Source organism: Phascolarctos cinereus, unplaced genomic scaffold (genome assembly GCF_003287225.1).
Source record: "Phascolarctos cinereus isolate Bilbo 61053 unplaced genomic scaffold, phaCin_HiC Scaffold_5;HRSCAF=322, whole genome shotgun sequence".
Taxonomy (NCBI): Eukaryota; Metazoa; Chordata; class Mammalia; order Diprotodontia; family Phascolarctidae; genus Phascolarctos; species Phascolarctos cinereus.
The window spans coordinates 94,343,588-94,369,853 of NW_027555958.1; the positions used below are offsets into that span (position 1 = coordinate 94,343,588).

The 26,266-nt window shown below is 39.6% G+C and overlaps 1 protein-coding gene across 5 annotated transcripts in view; it reads right to left on the reverse strand.

Moving 5' to 3' along the window:
- Window positions 1-498: 498 nt before the first annotated feature.
- ZDHHC14 (zDHHC palmitoyltransferase 14) overlaps window positions 499-26,266 on the reverse strand; it is a 313,260-nt gene continuing 287,492 nt past the window's right edge. For 3 of the 5 annotated variants that reach the window (XM_020986680.2, XM_020986675.2, XM_020986676.2), the window contains 3 exons: window positions 25,488-25,597; window positions 19,405-19,507; window positions 499-1,217 (listed from right to left, as the gene is read on the reverse strand). In XM_020986680.2, the coding sequence (XP_020842339.1) occupies window positions 816-1,217; window positions 19,405-19,507; window positions 25,488-25,597 (615 nt within the window). In that variant the 3' untranslated portion in view covers window positions 499-815. The remainder of the gene's footprint in view (window positions 1,218-19,404; window positions 19,508-25,487; window positions 25,598-26,266) is intronic. The other 2 variants (XM_020986677.2, XM_020986679.2) reach the window with 1 other exon arrangement.

The following is a 26,266-nucleotide window of genomic DNA, read 5'->3' on the forward strand; positions in this document are numbered from 1 at the left end:
ATAAGTAATGTGATAAAACCCAGGGTATTATAGGTACCACCTATCCATAGATAATAAAGTTGAATGGTTGAGAAATGATAACATTGTCCATTGGTTTCAGTTTGATAACTGTCCTTCAACAAAACTGAACTTGGAAAGTCACAACTGAAAAAAACTGCAGCACTTCTCATCGATACCAACACAACTGTAACACATACTACAGTGTGGTATGTAAATCCACAGCTGGTCTTTTTTTTCTTCTTTTTCTCTTAAATTTTTTTTTTATTAATAAACAGAATGGAAATTGTCTGATTCAAATATTAGTAGTACAACACTTAAATGTATTTCAATCTGGCCACAAAATATCATAAACCCTTAACCAGTGCGTATTACAACAATGGAGAACACAGAGTGTGGCATTTATATCCCATGATCTTTCTTCTACTGCAATAAAGATTTAGAAATGTGACTCCAGCTGCTGGGAAATTCCCACTTGCCCAAGGCTTCAGAAAACGGGACTGTTGGTATCAATCTCAGTTTTTATTAAGGGTGGGAGGGGAGGAAAAATTGGGGAAAGGGAAGGAAAGTCAAATAAGACAAAATTATGAGCTTTAGGACCTGCCCCCAAATGCCCCCTGAAATCGATCCATCTACTTTCTAGACGTTCATTTAATCCACAACAGGGTGTCCTCACCACCGAGGCCATGATGGAATTAGAATATGGAGTGTTGGGAAGATCTCTTTTGTTGGCTTCCACACCTGATCTTGAGAGTAGCAAAGTCCTTGGAAAAGTGCACTGCGCCTCCCCCCACCCCCGTGCCAATGGTCCATATTGGTCAGACTGAGCTGAGCTTTACAAGGCCACGTACTGAGTCTTCATGCAATGAGTCTTGGCTGGCCAAGCTTAGGACATGCAGGGTGTGACTATGTGTGATAGGACTGCCTGTTGACAACATACCAGGGGGCGAGGGGGCTTCCTCTGGTGTAAGGAACTGATGGCCATCATGTTCCTCTTTCAATGGTATCATATCTGTCAAAACAGTTTCTGATGTGAGATTGGGCATGGAGGAGGGTGGTGTTGGTTGCCCCAGGGACAAGGTAGCACAGGGAGTGCCCAGTGTGGTCTTTCCTGGCAAAGGGAGCTCCTCACTGGTTAGGCTTGGTTCGCTCTGGAGCAACGGTGTAGCTGCAGCCTGCAAAACGAATTTGGTGCTCTGAATGCACTGATCTTGGTCACACTGGAGAGCAGGAGGCAGCCGGAAAATGCAGCAAGTTGGGGAAGTCGAAAGGTGCCAAGGCATGAGAAGAGAGTGAAGTGCAAGGGGACGAAAGGCATGGAGAGAATAGGATGTGAGAAGAGAAAAATCCATTAGTAATAATTCAGTTAGACAACTGCCAAAAAGCAATGCATGCACAGATATCCAGATTTCATTCTGGTTATTTATGGCAACACAGAGAACATTTATATCTGGAATCTAAATAATTCACTTTAATGAATACATCATAGACACCACTCCAGTAAATGTTATACAGTCAAAGTATATGACAATGGTAGCCTGTGTCCACCTACACAACCATCATTTCAAAATACATTCACTTAAACAATTGTCACTGCCTGGATCAGGGAACAGAGATGTCCTTTCATATGCTACAAATGATTTCCTTTTAAAATACAGTGAGAATAGCCATACCAGATATGAAATTGTATTATAAAGCAGCAATCATCAAAACTACTTGGTACTGGCTAAGAAATAGAGGGGTGGATCAGTGGAATAGGTTAGGTACACAAGATACAGTAGTAAATGACTATAGTAATCTACTGTTTGATAAACCCAAAGACTCCAGCTTTTGGGATAAGAACTTACTATTTGACAAAAACTATTGGGAAAACTAGAAAACAGTATGGCAGAAACTAGGCACAGACCAACATCTGATACCACACGCCAAATAAAGTCAAAATGGATATACAATTTAGATATAAAGCTGATACTATAAGCAAACTGTGAAAGCAAGAAATAGTTTACCTGTCAGATTTATGGAGAACAGAAGAATTTATGATCAAAAAAGAGACAGAGAACATTATGAAATGCAAAATGGATAATTTTGATTACATTAAATTGGAAAGTTTTTGCACAAAGCCAATGCAAGCAAGATGAGGAGGGAAACAGAAAAACAAAAGGGAAAGGGAAAGAATTTTTATAACCAGTGTCTCTGATAAAGGCCTCATTTCTAAAATATATAGAGAACTGAGTCAAATCTACAAGAATACAAGTATTATGCAATTGATAAATGGTTAAAGGATATGAATAGGCAGTTTTCTGAGGAAAAAATTAAAGCTATCTACAGTCATATGAAAAAATGCTTTAAATCACTACTGATTAGAGAAAAGCAAATCAAAACATCTCTGAGGTATCACACCACATCTATCAGATTGGCTAACATGACAAAAGAGGAAAATGCTAAATGCTGGGGAAGATGAGGGAAAATTGGAATACTAATGCATTTTGGTAGAGTTGTGAAATGATCCAACTATTTTGGAGAGCAATCTGGAACTATGCTCAAAGGGCTGTAAAACTGAGCATATCTTCTGACCCAGCAATACCACTTCTAGGTCTGTATCCCAAAGAGATCATACAAATGGGAAAAGGACCCACATGTACAAAAATATTCATAGTAGTTCTTTTTGTTGTGGCCAAGAATCAGAAATTGAGGGGGGAGGCCCATCAGTTGAGGAATGGCTGAACAAGTTGTGGTATATAAATGTGATGGAATACTATTGTGCTATAAGAAATGATGAGCAGGCAGACTTCAGAAAAACTGGAAAGACATGTATGGACTGATGCTGAGTGAAGTGAGCAGAACCAGGAAAACGTTGTACATGATAACAGATAACAGCCACATTGTTCAAAGACTAACTTTGACAGGCTTATCTCTTCTCAGCAATGCAAGGATTTAAGACATCTCCAAAAGACTCATGATGGAAAATGCTGTCCACATCCAGAAAAAGAACCAAGGAGTCTGAATGCAGATCGAAGCATATTATTCAGTCTCTTTTTTTTTTTCTTCTTTTTTTAAAAATTTCTTCTTTTGTCATGGTTTCTCCCATTGGTTCTAATTCTTCTTTACAACATGACTCATGTGAAAATAGGCTCTACATATACATTCATGTTAAACCTATCTCAAATTGCACACTGTCTTGGGGTGGGGGAAGGGGAGAGATGGGGAGAAAATTTGGAACTCACAATCTTAAGGAAATGAATGTTGAAACTAAAAATAAATAAATAAACTTCAAAAAATAAAATATATAGAGAGAACACAGGAAGGAATTGCACACATAGAGTAGCCTGGATGACTTGTGATCTTCATTGTTGGAGGGATGAGTTCACCCATCAATGAGATCACAGATCCACTGCAAAAAATGTCTTTAAAATTTGGAAGCTTCTGAATCCTAGGAATAGACTGTTCTCCATAAGCCCAAGAACAGTCTGCCGCTGAACTTTCATTATTGCCATCATCAACACCTCTGGTTTACTTAAAAATACATACTTAATGTATTATACGATTGAACATATATAACCTATATCAAATTGCTTACTGTCTTAGGGAGAGGGATATGATGAAGGGAGGGAGAAAATTTGGAACTCAAAATTTTTGAAAAATGAATTTTAAAAATTGTCTTAACATGTGATTGGAAAAAATAAAGTACTATATATACATATGTTTTATAAATATTGATTGATATTTTATATCATCAACATTTTTTCTAGTATCCCTTTTCCTCTCCCTTCCCTCTGATTCACTTTTAATTGCTTATAAGAATCTAAAAGTTTTATAGGATGAACCATTCTTTCCTTTAGACAGTCAAACTGTGACTTACTCTGAAGTCATAGGATTTCAGAGCTGGAAAAGACCTTAGAAATTATTTAGTCTAACTCCCTCATTTGACAGACTGGAAATTAAGAGTAAGATTAATGGAAGTGACATAGTCACATAGCTAGTTAATGGCAGAGCCAGGACTTAAGACTGGTAACTGTTATGGTCAATGAAATCAACCCTAATCATCAAATTTAGGGGTAGGGTGTAGGGAAGTATTTGAAGTGAAAATTCCAAGTAAGACCTTGACAAATAGCTCTATCCAGGCAGAGGGAAAATTAACTAAGAGGATCTCCAACTGGATGTCCCATAGACATTTCAAGCTCAACATATTCAAGGTGGAACTTGTCTTTCCTCCTAGTCTCATCCCTCTTCCTATGTTCCTTTTCCCATAGACCACATATCCATCCTCCCAGTCACTCAGTTTTAGATTCACTCTTCCTGACTTACTGTATCATTTACTAAGTCTCATCAATTCTACCTTTTCAAAACCTCTCATGGTCACCCCCATTTCTCCACTCATACAGCCACAATTCTTGGTCCAGCTCTCATTACCTCTTGTCTAGACCTCTTGTTTTAACTGGTTTCTTTGCCTCCAGTCTTTCCTTTTCCAAACATAGGACCAGAGATATAAATCTGGAAGGGACCTCGGTAGAGGTCATCTTTTCTAACTCCCTCATTTTACATTTGTGGACACTGAGCCACAGAGGTTAAGTAAGTAATTTGACCATGAGACTCGCCTGCTCAAGAAACTTCAGGTGCTTCCTCTTGTCTCTAGGACAAACTACAAACTCCTCCGTCTGGCATTTAAATACCTCATGGTCTGGCTCCAATGGGATCCTACCAGACTGATCGTGCATCACTCCCCAGCCTGGACTCTGACGTCTCAGACAAACTGGCTGACTTGCTGTTCCCTACAAATGACATTCCATCTCCTGACACTTCTCCTTTGCACAGTCCGTGCTTCATGTATGAAATGCAATCCTTCCTCATCTCCACCTCTTGGAATCCCTGGCTTGGGGTGGGGAACACACATGTGGCCAAAAGGCTGCTGGTTCCCCACCCCTGGATCAGCTCTAGGGCCACCTCCAACGGCAGATCCTTTCCTGATCTCCCCGTGCTCTCACACCCCATCTACACCAAATTACACTGTATTTATTTTGTATATATCATGCATGGTCCTCTTTTTCCTCTTCCCAGTCTCCTATATAGAGACTCAGTCCCTCAGGGCAGGGATTGTTTCATTTTTGTCTTTCTTTTTCCAGGGCAGTGCCTGGCACATTCTTATCATAGCACAAAACATGAAAAAAATACTTTTTCAATGTATGTCAGTGAAAAATCAACTCTTAGGGAAAAGCTGAGTTTTTCTCTTGTCCACTAATAGAAACAATAAACAACTCTCATTTACAGAGGGCCTCACAGACACCATATCACTTGATCTTTACAATAATTCACACTAATGGCTAACTTTCATATCATGTTTTAAGGCTTACAAAAGGGCTCTACATACATGATTTTATTGGATCCTCACAATGACCTTGTAAGGTGGGTGACATGAGTGGTTTTATTCTCATCTTGTAGATGAGGAAACTGAGGCAAACAGAAGCTAAGGGACTTTCCCAGAGCTAGGTAAATATTAACTGAGGCAAAATTTGAACTCAGGTCTTCCTGACTCCAAACCCAGCACTCTGTTCACTGTGCTACCTAGCTGTGAGGTAGGTGCTATTATTATCCCCATTTTACAGATGAGGAAATCTGAGATCCAGAAAGGTTAAGTGACTTACTTGGCTCAATAGCTAATAAATCAGAGCTATGACACTATATCATTTGATTCCAAGTCCACTGTACTTTCTACCACAGGACTCAACCTCACTGTGAAGGTGTGTGGGTATGAGGGGAAACAGGGTGAGGTCAAAGGGTCAAGCTTTACTTGACATTAATTTTACCTGTTTGATCTAAAATCAATGTACCATAGCTATATTTCTTCTTTTTTTTTTCCTTTTTGGTGAGGCAATTGGGGGTCACACAGCTAGTAATTGTCAAGTGTTTGGTCTGAGGCTGGGATTTGAACTCAGGTCTTCCTGACTTCAGGGCTGGTGCTCTACCCACTGTGCCACCTAGCTGCCCCCATAGCCATATTTCTTGAAGCCCACTGAGCCTCATAATCAAACGCCTGGTTTTCTTTTTCCTTGCAGGGAATTTCTGCCTCCATTCTTATACTTTCTAATGGAGGAATGAACACAGCCTCTTCAGTAGCTAAGCAGTTGACATTAAATCTAGTTTCTAGTTTCATGACAATATTATTATTATTTTTGGTAGAGAACTCCCTGTATAGTTTAGGAGATTGGTTCAATCTTGACAGGATGGAAGAACAAGAGGAAGGCTCCCTGATTAAACATACCTTTTCTGGCAAATATCCCAGGGATTTGAATACAATGTCCTTTGCTAAGAAGTTTACTTGAAAATAACCATTTGAAATTACTGATGACAGCTAGTACTTCTACAATGTTTCCAACTCTTCATGACTAAATACCACCTCTCAATATTCCTGGCGTCTTGCCAATAAATACAGTCTCAAGATTCCAGTTGTGAGAACCTGTGATCTCAATTTAGTTGTTCTTCCTTGATATGAGAATCACTTAGCAATTCTCCAAAATGAAAATCACTTATCAATTCTCTAATGAAAGTATCTTGTACCTGCTGAAATGTCCCCTGATTTGAAGGGAAGATGAAACTCAAAGTTAGATTCTTTCCTTTGGTGATTGAAAGGCTCTCTATTCAAAATTTTCAGGTAAATTCTATTCTGGGGATTGGCAATCCATAGCATGTAGAGAATCATAAAATTTTGAGCTGGACCTTAGAGAACAACCACTTTATTGTATAGATGAAAACACTAAAACCTGGAAATTATTGCTTATACTACTAGATGGCAGCCAGGTGGCACAGTGAATAGAGTGCTGGAGTCGGATTTGGGAAGACCTGAATTGGAATCCTACCTTAGACACTTGGTAGCTGTGTGATCTTGGACAAATCACTTGACCTTAGATGATCCTCATCTCTGAAATGGGGATAATAATAGCATCTACCTCACAGGGTTATGAGGAACAAATAAGTTAACTTTAAACCACTATATAAATGCTAGTGATGTTGATGATGATGATGATGATGATGATAATGTCTTTTTCCCCCTTTATCTAAGAGAAACATTGTGGTGTAGTGGATAAAATGCTGAACCTAGAGGCAAGAAGATCTGGGTTCAAATTCTATCTCAGATGCTAACTACACGGCTACAGGTAAATTACTTAACTTCTCCATGTCTTGGGTACTTTATTGGTAAAATGAAGGGGGTTAAACTTGATGGCCACCATGGTTCCTCTTTCAGTTCTAAATCTATGATCTTTTTTTCCCCTTTTCCTTTCTTTCTTCACTTCCTTCAACATCATTTCAGCCTTAGATTACATACCTTCTCAGTAGCCCTCTGCCCCTCCATCAGAGTGGATGGTGGAGAGCTTCTCCCAGAACCTCTACTTAAAGAGGTGATCCAAGCCCGCCATTTCTTCATTTCCCAGTTGGCTTTACTCTTCTAGACTCTTCTATCATGCCCCTATGCTGGATACCTTCCTTCCCACCCCCCTTTTTCACCTTCCTTTAGTATGTTGTTTTTCTCCATTAGACTGTATGCTCCTTGAAGACAGGGACTATTTTTCGTATTTGTATTCTTAGCACTTATCACAGTGCTTGGCACATAGTAGGCGCTTAATGAATGTTTATTGACTGACTGACTTGTTTTCTTTTTTCTCCCCTCTTTTTTATTCCTTGTATATTCCCAACCATGGTCCCCATTAGTACTGCTTAGTTTTCCCCATGACATTCAAGATAAAAGAAGTTACTGAGCCTGACTGTGTTTGGTTGCTTTTCCTACAACTTTTTTTGATTCAGCAGTGTTGACATTGTAGTTTGATGTGTTCTGAGTGAGTCTAAGCTCAAAAACCCCCTTTCTGCTGCCTTAAAAAATGTAACAAGTTCCAGTGGGCACTTACATAGATCTTCCACCTCACCACTGCCAAAGACATGCACCATTAAAAATGGAAACAAACACTGGCTGGATTGCAGCAGTCAAAATTACAAGAAATATATTTCATCCAGTTTATTAGGGACAGGACTTAAATAAAGCCAGACATCTACCTGGGAGAAATATACTTTGTCTTTTTTAATCCATGTGAGAGCCACACAGAAGCAAGCACATCAATACTGGACAAAATGTCTCCTTTATTTTCAATGTAGACTTGAGTCCTTGACTTTAGTTACTGCTGCTTGAGCAGAGTTGGAGAACAAACAAAAAGGCTATTTTTGAGCCATATACAATTATCTATATTTCCTCCTGGTTACCGAAGAAGAAGAGATAGTGTAGAATAATGGATAAAGGGCTGGCTTGGGTGCCAGGAACACGTGCTGGGTGTGTGACCCTGGGTAACCTCTTAGTGCCCAAGATACCTAAGACCAAAAACTGAAGAGAAGGGGATGACGTGCATAACGGTCTCATGCAGGAGGTCTTTATACTGATGAAATTGCACATCAAGTTTACCTCCACATTGATGGTTATTCCTTCCCTCTCATTCCCGATTCTTCCATTTTATTTTTCTAGGGGTATCACAGATGACTATAGTTCTTGGGGACATCAACAAAAGTGACCACAAGCAGTTTGAAAATATTTTGTAATGTTTTGTATCTTTCCAATCGAACAAGTGCCAATTGTGGGTAAAGAACAATGCAAGGTCCTGGGAATGCAAAGACCAAATGAACCAGAATCGATCGCCATTTGAATGTCCACATCCAATTTTTGGACATATGTTAAATGGGTGTATGAGGAATTGATTCCTCTTGCAGGATAGCTTCCATATTGATCTCTGGCTGACTCTTATGTGGGTCATAGAATCAAAAGATAACAGAATCATAGATGTAGAGCAAAAAAAGATTTAGAACACAGGAAAAATACCCCAAACTGTAATCTAAATCATAGATTTAGAGCTACAAAAGATCTGAGAGGTTATCTAGTCCAGCCTGCTTCATTTCATAGTCAAAGAAACGAATACCCAGAGAGTCAAAGCAACTTGCCCAAGAGAGCAAAAGCTGTAAAGTGACTTATGTGATTAGATCATTGAATCAAATTCATTGATCCTTCCACTCCCACAGGGAAGAAAATAATTTTATCTGGCCTGATATTAGCAATAATATAATGCAATGAGCCCATCCTTAGATATCCACAATCTTCCTACTGTTGTCTTTTTTTGTGAAAATCATTTCTTGAGCGGAGACATTACAAAAAATGACACTAAAAGAATTATTGGTGGGATATTGAGATGGAAAATGATTACGGTTTTCTCATGTCTCCAAACTTCTGGAATTCTAAGGGAGATATTCTTTGTATTCTGAAGATGACCTTCTTCATGCACATCTGCAATCCCACCCACAGAGATGCCTCTTATACTTTCTTCTCTCTTATCTTTCGGCTTTTTCTGTTTCTCCTCTCACTCTCCCTCCTTTTTTTTTCTTCTGCTTTTCTTGCTGGGAATGTCTTCCATTTCTGCCAGCAGAGAATGACAACACTTTCCCTCTTTTCTCATTAAAACCTTCATCTTACTGCTTCTATCTTGGCATGTATGTCCAGAAGCCTTTGGGCTATGGTCACAATTTAATCAGTCTTACAAACTACAAACTCCCAAGTAAAAACAAGTACTCATATTGGTGGCAAGTCGTAGTTTACTGAATAAGGGGAGTAAAATGAGAAATAAACATTACCATTTCCTTCTCATAGTCATATTCCTGAGAACTCTTTATGAGTCAAGACCTTCAAAATGGAATAGAAAGCTGGTGTCTGGTAAGGGCATTGGCCAGATCAAGTAATGTTTCTGTTACTGCACAAAAAGTCACATCTATAGTACCAGTGCATTGGCATTCTTTCAATTAAGTCACTTTGACAACTGATTCACTGCCTAAATGAAGCTTTAGCACTCAGAGAGCTGAATTATCATATCTGTCAAATATTATCAAATGGAAAATCTGGCCTTAATAGGGACTTTTGCTTCTCATCCTGGCTATAGCTTATCAGTACCCAGATAACCTTGCAATAATGGAATGCATGAGGACACAGAAGCCTTGAAAATTTTTAGTCCTAATTTCTGGGATACCATCTTATACTCATCTTCTGTTTTCCTTTTGAGTAATTTTATAATGACTTATTTTCATTTTAGGCTTCAGATACTAGTTCCTAGATGCAAAAGCAAATGTATTATCGAATGAAGACTGAAATAATCCTGACCAAAGATACCTAGTAGTAAAACTCAGTCTGCCACATATGGTTGGTGCTAAAGATCTTTGGCTCCAAGGTTTATTTTTTTCCGGAAGGGCAAAGATCATCCTTTCCAATCAAGAGAATCCATGCTTCATTGTTACATGCAGCATTTATGGCTGGTGAAGGGGACAGCAGTAGGTTAAGCATCCACTGACCTCATGAGCACAGGATGAGCTCTCTTGTTGGTTCTACCCTTAGTACTGTCTCTGGTCTTTGATGCCACATTTATACTAGGCTAATAATTCATGTAGGGCCTGCTGGGACCACCCATTTGATCCCAGTGTTTCCTTAGGCAAAGCTTTTCAGTGATGTGTATAATGTCTGACTACTCATAACAGACTAGCTGAAATCAGTTCATATTTTGTTTTTTAGGTTGAGGAAGAGAGTTCTAGGAAGGATGAAAGAGAAAGGATTTTTTTTTTGGGGGGGGAAGGGGATTCCCTTGAGCTGGATTATCACAGATTTTTACTTCACATCTGACCTGATCCAAAGCATAAGAAACTATCCAGATAATGTCTTGTCTAAACTTTAATTAAGAGAGAGGGGAAATGACATATCCCATCTACCAGCTAATCCTACTGTAGCCTATGCAAACTCATCTCCCATTAGTAGGAAGAGAGGTCAGGGACACCAGAAAGACTCTTCCACCTCCCCTAATAATTCTCCCACCTGTTTGCCTATGCCTGAAATTACATTCACAGAAGATGAGGTCTCCCTTCGTGGTAGTGACAGGATAAGGCTTACGAGGAAAACAGGAAATGAAATACATTGACAAAGGCTCACTAAGGCAGGGTGTGTGTGGAAGAGTTTTATACCAGTGTGACTCCAGAAATAGTTATTGTGTAAATAAAAATGTAAATCACTGCGGGGCTGAGGAGGAAGGGGAAGAAGTCAGTATATAAATGGATATAGCCAATGTCATTTTTTCCATCGTTAGAGTTTAGAGAGGCTAATGTCTGTACAGCCTCTTCTCTTTCAGCTAAGGCAGGATGCAAAATAAATAAAGACCATCAGTGTTCAGGTTGAGTGAGTTAAGATAGTTTTCTCTTGCAATTGAGTCCCTAGATAGGACAACACTCCTAAAAATGACTCATTGTGGAAACTTCTGTTTCCAAAAGGTATAAGTGACAGGATCCTAAGAGCTGATTTGGACAGATTTGAGGGGGAGGGGAAGAGGATCAGAGACTGACAGTTGGAAGGGACACTAGAGAACATCAAATATATCCCCCTCAATTTACAGAGAATGGATGAGGGGTGAGAGCATGAAGGTGCTTGTAGGATCAACACAATAATAATAAATAGCATTTATGTAGTGTTTTAAGTTTTACAAAGTATTTTACATTGGCTATCTTATTTGATCATAGATCTTGAGGTGGGTAGTGCAGTAGACAAGAATAACGAGCCTGGAGTCAGGAAGACTAATCTTCCTGAGTTCAAATCTGGCCTCAGACACTTGCTAGCTACCCTAACCGAGGGAAGTCACTTAATCTATTTGCCTCAGTTTCCTAGTCTGTGAAATGAGCTGGAGAAGGAAATGGAAAACAACTCTAGTGTCTTTGCCAAGAAAACCTGCAGTGTGGTCACGAAGAGTCAGGCATGACTGAAAGTACTGAACAACAACAAAAAATAGTTTAAAAAAATCCCAACAACAATAAACCTAACCAAAACCTCACAGGGTATCTAGTTCCATCTCCTCATTTTAGAGATGAGGAAACTGATGCCCAGAGAGTGACTTGCCCAAGTTCATAGCAGTAAGCATCACAGGTCACACTGAAAGGAGTTTGAATGCACGATCCCTTTCCAGGGAAAAGTGGTGAAGGAGACAAAATGTAAGTCCTTCATAATTATGCTCAGGGCCAGCCCTGACTCTATGCTAACATATCTATTCTTTAAAAAGAACCTTATACTAGAGACTCCATCCCTCTATGGGGGAGAGAAGGAAGTAGAGATTTTTAAAATGACTAAAAGTTATGCATAACCTAAATGCTCCTAGTTAGAACTTTCAAGCCAGTGACAGAGTGAAGAATCACATTGACCACCCCACAGCAAGCCTAGCTAGTTCTCTCCAATAAAGGGAAAACAGATTTCTACCACCTGGTAGAAGAAAAAAAGCCTGCTAGCCCATGTGAAGGTTTGAGAGAGGGCAAGAGTTCTTCATATAGGTGGCTCCCACAGTCAGCACATTCCTACTGGCAGGGGTCACTTGGTAGTAGGGGAGCTAAGGGAAGTAAGAATGTGGTGGGGCTAGCCTCAGGCCTTGAATCAGCCCTTGCCATAAGTATAGCATCTAGAGGCAGTGTAGAATGGTGGAAAGAACACTGAACAGACTCACTTTCTATCAGTTAAGTTGTTTTTTACTTGTGTCCAACTGTTCATGACCCCATTTGGGGTTTTCTTGGTAAAGATACTGGAGTGGTGTGCCATTTCCTTCTCTAGCTCATTTTACAGATGAGGAAACTGAGGCAAACAGGGTTAAGTGACTTGCCCAGGACTGAGGTAGACAGCTAGCAAATGTCTGAGCCAAATTTGAACTCAGAAAGATGTGTCTTCCTGACTCCAGCTCTGGTGCTCTATCCATTGCACTACCTAGCTGCCTCATACACCTGCCACTTATTGTCTATGTGATATTGGACAAATTATTTAACTGTTTTAAAGCTTTCACTTCTTTATTAATAAAATGAAGATAATAATGCCTACAATGACCTATCTCATAGGATTGTGGTAAGGAACATGCTTTTGTAAACGCTCAAGTGCTATATAAATGTGTTATGGTTACTACTTCACAACGTAGTACTTTGCATTCAATAAATCTTTGCAGATTTATTCATGACCTTGACTCTTTCTCCTTTAGCCAAACTGGAGGAGATGAAGTAGGCAGAAAAGCCAGAGTTCTTAGATACCCCCAATCTTCTCCTAGAGTTTACATCTATGTGCATTTGTGAGAATCCTCAGGAGCCAGCCAAATCCCTAATTGGTGACCAGAGAAATTACAATGGGAGAGAGGAAGAGAAACTAGTCTAAAACCATCCAGAACCCTCTGGGTAAAAGTGAAGCATAACCTCACCAAAGGGAACTTAGCAAAGTTTAAACCAAAGGTGGGGAATCTTTGGTCTGTTGGTTAAATTTCTGCCAAGGCAAGGACCCTAATTAAATGATTCTGCTGTGACCCAGAGAATTCCTTCTTCCTGGGAGACTGCTGCAACCATTGCATTCCAGCATCACCCCCTGAAGACTTGTCAAGGGAAAGTGAAGAGCTGTTTACACAGTGTTTAAGGCCATTTAAAAATGGAAGCTTTTGCTGAACTTTTCTTTCTCTTAGCCTTCTTCATATATTATCCCTCTCAGCATTCAACTAGACTAAAAAATGAGATTTGCTTTGGATAAAATAACTCATAACAATTAGATAAATCCTGATCCCAAATGTAATCTTCAGGCATTATGCAGTGAAATAGCTTGAATCTTTCCAAAAACAAAGATAAGGCAATCAGACTGCTTTTGTTGAATGAAAGAGAGACAGGGTATGATAGCTACCAAACCCATCCGTATCACAAAGATTTTGAAATAAATCTCTAAAACTTTCTCCAGGGGCAGCTAGGTGGCCCTGGAGTCAGGAGGACCTGAGTTCGAATCCGGTCTCAGACCAGACACTTGACACTTACTAGCTGTGTGACCCTGGGCAAGTCACTTAACCCTGTTTGCTTCAGTTTTTTCATCTGTAAAATGAGCTGGAGAAGGAAATGGCAAAACCACTCCAGTATCTTTGCCAAGAACATCCCATAAAGAGTTGGACATGACTGAAACAACTGAACAGCATGGACAGCAACTTGGAAGGTGGTCTCTAGCAGAGCGGCATGGGGATCTGGGCATTTAATATTTTTATCAGATGCTTGGTTAAGGGCGCGGCAGGCAGGGTTATTGATTCTGTGGATGACACAAAGGTTGGGGGGGTGAGTGGGTACAACTTACATGCCGGGTGTCAGAGTTGGGCTCCAAAAGATGCTTGACAAGTTAGACCTTTGGGCTGACTCTAAGAAGATGAAGCTTGATTGGAATAAACGCAAAGTCTTACATTGACTTTGAAAAATTGGTAAGGTAGGATTAGATAGCAGTTCGTCTGAAAAATTTAGGGGTTTCAGGGGACTGAAGGTCAATGAATCAGCAGCATGCTGCTGATGTGACAACCAAAAAAACCATTTACTAACATAATCTTGGGCTGCATCAAGAGAACACTCTCTTCCAGGAAGGATGAGGTGACTGTAATCTTCCTTGGTCAGACCATACCTGGAGTTCTGTCTTCAGTTCAGCTCATCCCGTTTTATGAAGGACAATTATAGGCTGGAGAACATCTAGCAGAGGGCAAGAAGGATAATGAAAGACCTCAGAGTTATGCCATTTGAGGATTTTGTTGTTGTCCAGTTGTTTTTCAGTCACGACCAACTCTTTGTGACCCCATTTGGGGTTTTCTTGGAAAAATACTGATGTGACTTGCCATTTCCTTCTCCAGCTGCATTTACAGATGAGGAAACTGAGGCAAACAGCGTTAACTAACTTGCCTAGGGTAACACAACAATTAAGTATCTGAGGCCAGACTTGAACTCAGGAAGACGAGTTTTCCTGACTTCAGGCCCAATACTCTATCCACTAATCCACAAGTTGCCCTACTGAATATAGTATGCTCTAATTAATCACTAAGTATATTCCTATTTCTGGATCTATGAACAACTTATTGTATGGTCGTGGACTAACTACCTATATTTCATCTGCTTTTATATTCACATTTGTAACACCAGGGAGGGCAATGATTCCCAGAATCCCAGGATTAGATGGGACCCTGAAGTCACACCAGCCCATATCTGAGCAGGAAACCTCTCCCCTTTCTTCATGTATTTTATTAATAGTATCCTTGCTATTAAATACTTTACAGAATTGGTAGACTATGACACTGCCATTCTATGTCAGTGGGTGATTGAGCACGCTAATCATTTAATAAAAGGTAAGGAGGTAAATTTCTGCAAATATCAACTGCTATTACTAATAAAATCATGTTTACCCACAGAACAGAAGTTAATCTGAGCAACTGATGTTGAAACAGATGGAAAGAAACTCCTCATTACTCAGTTTGGTGCATGGAGCTTGATACATGGCTGGGACTCAGTGAACACTTGCTGACTTCTTTGAAGGATGAGGCCCTGGTTGGGATGCCTGTTCTATGTGCCAGGCTGAATAAATCAAAGCAAAGGAATGTGCAATTTTGCCCCCCCAAAGACTAAGTTCAGTTGGCACTCTTGAAACATTTTAGCTCATTTCTCCAGGTTTTGACAGTTCCTGGAAATTGTTAGGTACATAACTTGCACTTAGTACTAACATTACCCAAAATATAATAAGAAACAAAAACAATGGGGAGCTTGGGGGATAATACTAGAAATCGCCTTGGGCAGAAGTTTCCACAGTTTCTAGTTGAAGACTTTCTGACATCTGGATGGATTGGAACTACTTTTTAAAAAAAATTTAATAGCAATTTCCTTTTGCTTTAGGCTCTACCATCAGTTGTTTTTTTCTCCCTCAGCTGGCCCTTGGCCCTATCTCTGTCTTTCCTTCCACTTTGTAAATGACTACACCTTCTCAGTTTTCTCTAGACCATACTTCTTCTCCCTTTTCTTGATCTCCATGGGAAAGTAACCCTGAGGCTAACATTTCCTTAAAAAAAAAAAGAAGATAAATTAAGCAATTAAACAATAAACATTTATTACATATCTCCTATGTACCTGGCAGTGTGGTATAGGAGACCAGGAGCTAGGAAGACGGGGTTTTAAGTTCTACCTTTGACACATGCTGCTTGTGTGACCTTGGGCCACTCTAGTCTAAGACTGTAAGTTTTACAGAAATTGCCCATCCCCATTGGATGAGATGAGTTCCCTCACCTTGGAGTTGCCTATGTTGTTATTTGTCCTTCGTTCTCAAAGAGGACCACGACATCAAGGAGGTGATGCCATGACATGCAAGTGAATTGGATTTAAGTGAGGGAGGGCTGTGCAAAGTCACCAGCCTCACTTTCTCCTCCAGAGCCATCTGGGTCCAATGGCCAGATATAGCTCAGGATGACTGGGCATGGCCCTGGATGCAGTGGGAGGCCTTGGCCTTTTTAAGTCTGTCCATATCCCTGTGGACCAGGTACTATGCCAGCTTCAGGAAAACAACAAATGAAACAGTTTCACTTGAAATGATGGCCTAGAAAGCAGGTATTTCTCAAGAAAGGATTTTGTTTGTTTGTGGGTTTTTTTTTTTGGTACATCATAGGAAAAAATAGAACTGTTTTCATTTAGCTCAAATTAAAGTGGAAACAATGTCTGGGTTGAGTCGGCACTTGCAGAATGAAGAGTACAATATTTACTTTCTCTTATTGAAAGATGGTGGCCCTGAGCATGTGGCTATGTGTGTATTCAGAGATGCTTAGAACATCTATTATGCAGGAACCATTGGAACAGATAAGTATTTCCTTGAATACAGTAGGAGCTCAAAAAATGTTTGAACCACATTGAATATAGGCAAACTCATACCTGAGCAATTATTGTCATTAACTAGCATCCCTGATATTAAATAAATGCTTCACAGAATCCCTACACTGAAGTCCCACTTTGGTTCCTGGCTGTTCCACAAACAAGACATCCATCTCTCAGGTCTGGGCATTTTCTCTAGCTGTTCCCCGATGCCTGGAACCCTGTCCTTCTTCAACTCCATTTGCTGACTTCCTTGGCTTCTTTTGTGTCTAAACTAAAATCCTAGCTTTTACAGGAGGCCTTTTCCAACTCCTCTTACTTTCAGTGCCTTCCCTCTGTTATTATTTCGTGGTTATCCTGTAAACAGCTTGCTTTGCATATATTTGCTTGTTGCCTCCCCCATTAGATTGTAAGCTCCTTGAGACAGGAGCTGTCTTTTGCCTCTATTTGTATCCCTAATATTTAGCACAGTACCTGATATAGAGTAGGCACTTAATAAATGTTTGCCTCATCATGATATGGAGGTCTTAGGGTCATAGGATCATAGATTTAAAGTCAGAAGTAACCTTTGAGGTCATTAAGACCACACTCCTCATTATACCGATTAAGGAACTGAGGTCTAGAGAGTATAAGTGACTCTCCTGTGGCCACACAGTGTGTAAAGTGCTTTGGAGAGAAGGGACCTGGGTTCAAATCCCATCTCTGAAACTGTACCCATATGACCTCAGGCAAGACACTTAATCTCCCTAGTCCAGGGGTAGGGAAGCTGTGGCCTTCTAGGTCCTCAAGCTGACTGAATCCAAACTTCACAGTACAAATCCCCTTGATAAAAAGATTTGTTCTGTAAAACTTGGACTCAGTCAAAAGGTAGCACCCAAGGACCTAGAAGGCTACACCTGGCCTCGAGGCTGCAGGTTCCCTACACCTGCCCTAGTGCCTAGACTACAGTTATCCACATCTGTTATGTGGATATACCGTGGGGGGGGGGCAGCTAGGTAGCACAGTGGATAAAGCTCCCGCCTTGGAGTCAGGAGGACCTGAGTCCAAATCTGACCTCAGACACATGACACTTACTAGCTGTGTAACCCTGGGCAAGTCACTTAACCCTGATTGCCTCGCCAAAAAAAAAAAACATGGATATACTGTGGATATATATGGATGTATGACTACTGTAATCCACATCTGTTCAATATTCTGGATGGCTTCCAAGGTTCCTTCCGGTTCTTGGTCTATGATGCTATGAATGGAAAGAATCTTGCAAGAGAACTGAGCTCTAGTGTTGGTAATGTTGAAAAGAGTGCTAGACTTGGCATTCGGAGACCCGAGCTGGAAACCTAGGTGGTACACATCTGTGTGACCATGGGCAAATCACCTGTTCTCCCTGAGCTGCTGTTTGCTCATTTGGAAAGTGGAGATTATAAGACTCACAGGGATTCTAAAAGGACAACGCTTCACGAATCTGAATGTCCTGCATAAATGTCAATTATTAATATTATTATTAGCTGGGTGACTCTGGCAAGTGACCTCCTGGGCCTCAGTTTTCTCATTAATACTGACTGATATCACCCTGGGTAAGTCACTTAATTCCTCTGCTCTAGGCGAAACATTAAGCTGTAAAGAAGGTGCTGACCTGCACTGGTAGACAGAGGTCCCCTCACCTGGAAGTTCTCTATACCAATGAAATGATAGCTCCAGTCCCTATCTCTAACTCTGAGCACCCAGATATATTCTTGAGACTGTGACCTTACCTTGTAGTTATTAAGAGAAATCAAGTGCTCTGGGAAATTGTCATTCAGGTCTTAACTCCTTGAGTGGGAACATCGTTCTAAGAAGGGCTATACTACCCTAACAAGGACGAGAAGGGAACGTATAACTGGGAGCCATGAAGATGCCATTGATCTCAGAAAAAGGCCACACAATGACAAACTCATCCACATAAAGGTCTAAATGACTGATAACAGAATATTAGCTCAAAGGTCTGAGATACCAGAGAGAGTATGTGGGGCTAGAAACCTAAAATATGGGGTAACTGAAGTAGAGGAAAGGGGACTGAAAAGTGAGGCTACAGTTGCCAAAGATGAACTTGATCTATTTCACAACTTTGCCTTAGATGAACTTTGCCTATCTTGTTTTTAATTTATATCAATAATAACAGACATTTTTATACCATTTTAAGCACTTTATACACATTCTCTCATTTGGTCCTCACAACAACCCTGTGAGGTAGGTAATATAGACATTCTTTTTTACAGATGTGGAAACTGAGTCACAGAAGTTAAGTGACTTGCACATAGTCATTCAGTTAGAGAGTGTCCAAGTTAGGAATTGAACTCAGATCTTATAGTACCTCATCCACTTCACCAATGGCACTTAAATAAGTATGGTTCAATATACGGCAGGGGTCAATTCTTCATAGCATGGGGCCACAAATCATAGAATCAATGTCACATCTGCCTCATATAATTTGTAACGAGAATCCCACCTCCCCTACCATGGCATTTGCAACCACCAGTAACCTTACGTTAAAAACCTTGCCTTCTCTTGATAACACTCCTTTGAGGTATGACGATTCAGGCATTGTTCTTCCTTCCAGGGAGAAGCAGGTAAACCCAGTTAGTGTATTATTTGATTAGCTCATATCAAAGCAAAAAGCAAGAAACATTCATAGGAATCAGGTGAACACTGCTATATGCTGGCCCCTACCATGTTGCTCTGAGACTGTGTGGCCCCATACATGGTGATTCCATTTGTCGGTGCTGCTGGCTGTGGTGTGTCCGGCTGTATAAATCCTCTTCTATCAATTAGACTGAACGAGAGAAGAGAGAAAAGGTAGGGAGAATGAATTGAAAACACGAAAGATGTTCAGAGATGTTTCTGATTTTACTTCTCTCTAAAGACTTTCTGGATTACAGCATGGTTGTCTGCTCAGGGTGTGTGTGTGTGTGTGTGTGTGTGTGTGTGTGTGTGTGTGTGTGTGAGATCTGATTTCCAAAAGACTCGTTCCCAGAACATTGGCTACCAGATCAGGATTTATTTTGTATACATAGCTATTAAATATGAAGGAGTTTTAATCAAAGTCAGGAAGAGTAACATATGTATGGTTGAAATAATGAAACTTTCAAGTATAAAAGTTCACAGGACAACTTCATACAAATAGCGTGGAAAGGCCTGTTGGTGGAGACTTTGGTCTCTTACTATTACTACGTGTCGGGCACTGTTCTAATATTAATATAGACTCACCTTAATATAGTGCTTTAAGTTACACAAAAATCCTGTGGGGTGTATGGGGCAGTGTGGTTTGGTACAAAGGAATGGTGAGTATGGAGAAAGAGGACCTGGGTAGATCCAGACTCTACTATTTACTATCTATGTGACCTTGGGCAAGTCACTTTGCCTTTGGGCTTCAGTTTCTTCATCTGCAAAATTAAGATATTTAACTAGATGACCTTTAAAATCCCTTCTAAGGCTAAATCTGTGATCCTGTGAATATCTCCATTTTGCAGATGATGAAATGGAGGCTCAGAGAGGCTATTCAATTTGCTTGTGGTCACAGAGCTGGCAAGTACTAGAACCAGAATCTGAGCCCAAGGTTCCTACCTCAGGTAGGCTACCTTCCTTTCCAGGCTCATCCTTGACTCATCAGACTTTCTCTGCCATGTCCCTACTTGAGTACCTTCTGTCCTCTTTTTCCCCACCCCCATTACTTTCCAGCCTTTCATGTGTTGTCTTCCATCATTAGAATGTAAGCTCCTTGAGGGCAGGTACTGTCTTTCTGCTTGTATTTGTATGCCCAGTGCCTGGTGCATAGTAAATGCTTAATAAATACTTCTTGACTAGCTCAGCGTTTTTCCCAATACTTCATACCAAGTGGTATTTTTCCACTTCATTCCAACATAATCATACATTTACTCTCTAGAAAATCACTTTTGAAACAACTGAAAAAGCTGCCACATACATATTCGGATGTTAATGAAGAATGGAATTATGGGACTTTAAGATTTGTTTTCAAATGAAGAAGGTACCCTGCACCTATAATTTCAGATCTCTTAAAAAAAATACTGGGGTAGGGAAGGGCTTTTAACTGCTTATCATGCCAAGGTTTTGATCTAAAGGTGCCAAGGAGAGATTCTTGAATTCTTAGGAGGGGAACCAGGACAGTAAGGGGACTGAAGGTGCTATTTGAAGAATACTTGAAGGAACTGTTGCCTGAAGAAGAAAGTTAAGAGTGGCAGGATAGCCATTTTCAGGTGTTTGAAGAATTGTCACACAAACAAATAAACAAAGACTTCTATTTGTTCTGTAGGTCTGCACAAATACCTCATTGAGAGGTTATGAGATAACTAGAGGATCAAATAAGGGCATTGTGGGTCAGTAAGGAGAAAGGTGAAGGAAAATTTTTTTAAAAAGTAGGAGGATAGACAGGTAACCCTCATTCATTGTAGCCTAAATTTAGCTCTGCACTAGACCTCGTTCTGATTTGCATTTTTAAGCTACCAAAGTATTTGATGGCGAGAGACAGAGAGAGAGAGAGAGAGACAGAGAGAGAGAGAGAGAGAGAGGGAGAGAGATTTCGTGTGTGTGTAGGGGTGATAACTCAAGAAAGGGGATTTGTAATGCTTCATTGGAGGAGTACTCTTCCCTCCTGTCCGGACTATGTGAAAAGTGTCAAAGATGGTCAGCTGATAGGGCAGTGAACAAGTGAAAGTAGCCCAGCTGTGTTAGCTTCCTCTTTAGATGGCAAAAGCCCCATGACATTCTAGGGTCTGAGTATTCTCTGGCTCCAAGATGGAGTGGTAATGGGCAATAATTATTGTTCACTGTGTACACACACACATTTCCCCCCCTCATTTTCAAAAATATTTTGTTTTAGGGGCATCATTTATATTCCAGGGGCAACCTATATTACAAACTGGCATATAAAAAAGCTACAATTAATTGCTTCGCTACGCTTAGTGCTGGCTAAATCATTAGAGGAGATCATGACTCAGCACTTGGCACAGTGCCTGGCCACAGTAAACATTTAATAAATGCCACCCTACCGACTGACTGATTATAACCTGTTTGAACATCTAAAACCTAAAGAAACTCTCTGTGTACCTGACAGCGCTACAAAGGATGGCTAGAGCGCCTTGAAAGCACAGGCTGTCTTTTATCCTTTGTACACCCACAGCTTAGCACAGTGCCTGACACAGCAGGGACTTAATAAATGATTGAAAAAGCAGTTGGAATTGTATAACCTAAACTGGAGAAAGGAAGCTTCTTGAGGGCAGGGACTGTATTTTATTCTTATCTCTATCTCTTAACATTTTTCATAGTGCCATGGAAGAGTAAGCATTTGGTAACTAACTGGCTGAATTTGTTAAATTTAAAAGCTTAACTATAGCAGATTCAGAGCTTCAAATACATGCCGGATTGGTGTAATGACATTGGAAACTCACCATTTTCCATCTCTACTCTGAGAAGAGTAAGAGTAGAATTAATTCAATGTGAAGGAAGTTTAGGTTTGATGTAAAGACTCTTCTTGGAGTCAAGGCTGTTGGATACTGGAATGGTTCACCAAGACATGTTGTTTCCCCTGACTGTTAGGGATAGAACTAGCATTCATGGCGGTGGGGTAGGGAAGAGGAGAGTGGGATAGGGAAAGCTTTAATGACATGGCCTCTAATGATACTTTCTAGTCCTATGGCTCTCTCTCATTGGTGGTTATTTTCAGTCCATCAGGAAGTAGAGAAAAACCTGATGAAAATATTCACAGTAGAAATTCTCAGCTTCTGTTTACAACAGATGAACCAGTTTAATGACTTCATGTTATTGATAGCACATTCTGATTCTGTCCACATACATCTAAAAAGGCAAGTATAACCAGTGGAAAATCTCAGCATCCAGTCATGGCTCACGCTTCCTGTGTTGGAATAAGGTAGACTTCCCCCCTGGGATTAGTTCAGAGTCTTTGGAAAGGGGTGAACTCTGGTAAGAACATAGGGAAGTTTTCAGGATTCTATGATAATATTAAAGGCAAAAATCTCTGGGCTGTTTTGCTTTTATTTAAAAACAAAGTCATCCTACTCCCTACCACCACCTAAGTCTGACCACATTCTCTGGGTATTGTTATTGACTTCTTGAGTGTCTGAAAGTCCACCCATAAATCAATTTGGCAATTTCATGGACTTTATTCCAGACAAGTTCTTGCTCCTTATGACAAAACAATAACACTTTGGAAAAGACTGATGATAAAAGCCTTTGCCTCTCTCTCTTTAAAATGGATGGAGGGATTTGGTTCTAAGAAAAATTTGAAAAGAATACTCTTTCCTCTTCTATTTTCTCCAAGACAACCTCCTTCTCATGTTTTAAACAGCTGAGAAAATAGAATAGACACACTTGAAATCAATCCTATTCTTAATAACCAAGTTTAAAACACACACACACACACACACACACACACACACACACACAGAGCCAAAACCAGCCAAAGGCTTAAACTGAACCCACTTATAGAAGAATTAATTTTTGTTATTACAAAATTAGATCTGTAAAGTAAGCAACATGATTGACTACAAGTATTGAGCTAGGAATAAGGGGAAAAAAAGATTTTTATAAAAGGAGAAATTTTATAAATACTTTCCCTAAAGACAATCCCAGTTCTCCTTTAAAAGGAAAAAAAATTTTGGAGATGTGATAGATGATACCTGTTGAGTTTTTTTTCCTATTACAAATATGAGAGAAAACCCAAGTCATAAAATAGTGAAGATTTCCCAACATATTCCTGTGCATTATTCTTGCCTAATCAGTAATTCCCAACTGATGCTCAGAACTAACCCTTCTAAGGAGTACAGACAGTTAGTTATCTAGACCTTTGGGGTCTTGTCCACTAAAACTCTAAGCTACTTTCTTTCATCCTCAATTCTTCATAGCCCTCTGATTATCTATAAGTATGTCATCTGAAAAATATTACCTGGTTATATTTAGATTGTTTAATATAACAGTCTAATACGATAGAACTGGAAGAGATTTACTTTTTTTTTTTAAATTCAGGATAATAATAACAATATAAAAACATAAAATACAAAATATAAAACCCCCTAAACAAACAAGAACTGGAAGAGCTCTCATGGCCATTTGGTCCAATTTGTATTTGACAAAGAATTTCCTTTCCCACACATCCAACAACTGGTCCTCTAGTCTTTGCTTGAGGACCTCTAGAGACAGGGAGCTCACGACCTCCAAGGAAGCCTATTCTACTCTGGAATAGCTCCAATTATTAGGAAGTTTTCCCTTTTCTTCAAACCTAAAATTTTCAACTTCTGCATATTGCTCATGGTTCTGACTGACCTTCTGGGGCCAAGCATAACAATTCTAATTCCTTTTCCATGTGACATCCCTGCGAAAACATGAAGATGGTTATCATGTTCCCCTAGGGTCATCTCTAATCTAGGCTAAATATTCCCAGTTCCTTCAACCAGTCCTGATGTGATATGAACCTGAGACCCTTCACTCTTCAACCTTTGCCCTCCTCTAGGTACCCTTTAGCTTAAAATCAGGACTCCAAGCTATACATGGATTGAAACTATTGTTAATATTCTTGTTTCAGAAGAAATTACAATAGAGTCAACTTTCAATTATGCATATCAATGAAATAGTCCAGATGATTCAAAATAGTGTATAACTCAAAAAATATCTGTCATATGAATGCATCGTTAATTCCTTCTGTTGTATAAAATACCTCTTTACCCAACAATGTTTTCTACCTTAATAATAGTTGGTTGACACTCCATGAACTCACACCAATTGATCATGGAGCTTGTTGACTGAGAAGCGTAACAGACATAGGGCTGGCCTAACTCAGAGGAAAGCAGATATTTTCCCAATGTCTTTTGATGTAACTTGCATTTTTATCATATTCAGAGGGGAAAATGGAAGATGTGCCTGTGTGCTGATACTTTTAGAAACCTTATCTAAAGACCCAAGTTTATGGGATTTGTCAGTCTAGTGTCCCATCCTACCCCACCACATACATAGGCCATCAATAGATGAATGTTGATGTTGGAGGTTATGGTGAACCTAATGGAAGTAGTCCATGAAAACCAGTGCTAGGATTAAAAATCAGCTGGGGAACACAGTGGTTCCCTAGTGTCTTAAACCTGTACCATTGACTTCATTCCCTAATATTCTAGGTCATACAGATCTCTCTTTTCTCTGATATCTATCAGCATTTGCATTCTGTACCATATTGTACTGGATTGTTTGCTGTCTCTTGTGGTTTTCCAATAATTTAATGTAGATTAATCTTATCTCTTCAACCAGATGCTAAGTTTCTTCTGCCCTGGGGCAACTTCTTAACATAAGCACAGTGCTAGGCACATGGGAGGAAATCAATACTTGTTGACTTCATGATTAATTACATCGTGGGGCCTTACTAGGGCTAAGGGGCTTAGTTTTTATGTTTGAACTGATTCTTCAAAACAAACAAGCAAACAAAAAAAAGCCCCATTCCATTTTCTAAAGCCATTTCATAAGAATTTTATCTACATCAGAAAAAAACAAAGTAGGAATCTCACAATCATCTAGTGAATTTAACTGGAACAGACAGATGACCTGGGTAATTTATGTCTTTAAAAAAAAATCTGCCTTTGGTTGTCTACTTAGATCAAAGTCTCCAGATGATCAAATCACTATTTCACTTTGCCCTGTACAGCTACAGCTCAAGGATTTAATTTATTTACACATAAAGCCTGAAATCTATAATGAAATCATCCCTTTCAGAGGACATGACTTTTTGCAAAGCTTACCTTGGAGAGATAGGCCCACAGAGGGCAGCACAACAATTTGTAATGATGTTTCCATAGCTGTAGGGATTATAATTTTCTTTACCTCTTTTATTTGACCAAGATCCTTTAATCTGAAAGACATGGAGAATTTATCACATGCTATTCCTTTTATTGAAGTCACAATTTAAGCAAATTGGCTTTCAGGGCATTGCTTATAGATATTGCTAAACATTTCATAGATATTGCTATCTCCATAAGAGAAACCAAGAAGTATACTTTCTCCAAACCTTGGAATCCTCGATTTTCAATTTTGAACAAGTGAGTTAGGTAAGGTAGAAAGGGACTTTATAAAGAGCTTTCACCTTATATTCCTTCCATATAACATTTAAAGGTAAAAAGAATATTTTTTTCCAGCTTGCATTTACTGCTCTGAAGCAATCAATAAATAGATAGATGGCAGATAGAGTTGATATAGCTCCCCAAAGTGATTGACTTTGTTTGACTTCCTGTTTACAGGAAGTAATTTATATACTGGAAGAATTCTGGCTCATATTATTGTCCCAGTAGTCTGTTTTGTAACATCTGTCTAAGAATTACAAAGAATGTCTCTTGTGGGTTCCAGTGATGAAGTTCACGGAAAATACACAGGATGATAATTCCAGAATTAATGTATCATGTTTTAATTTTTGAAAGCTTATTTTATATCTCTATCAATTTTCACATCTTCTTTTAGGCTAACCTGGTAGATTCTGTTTAACTATTTTTGTCATATGTTTATAAATACTTCCATAATATATTTT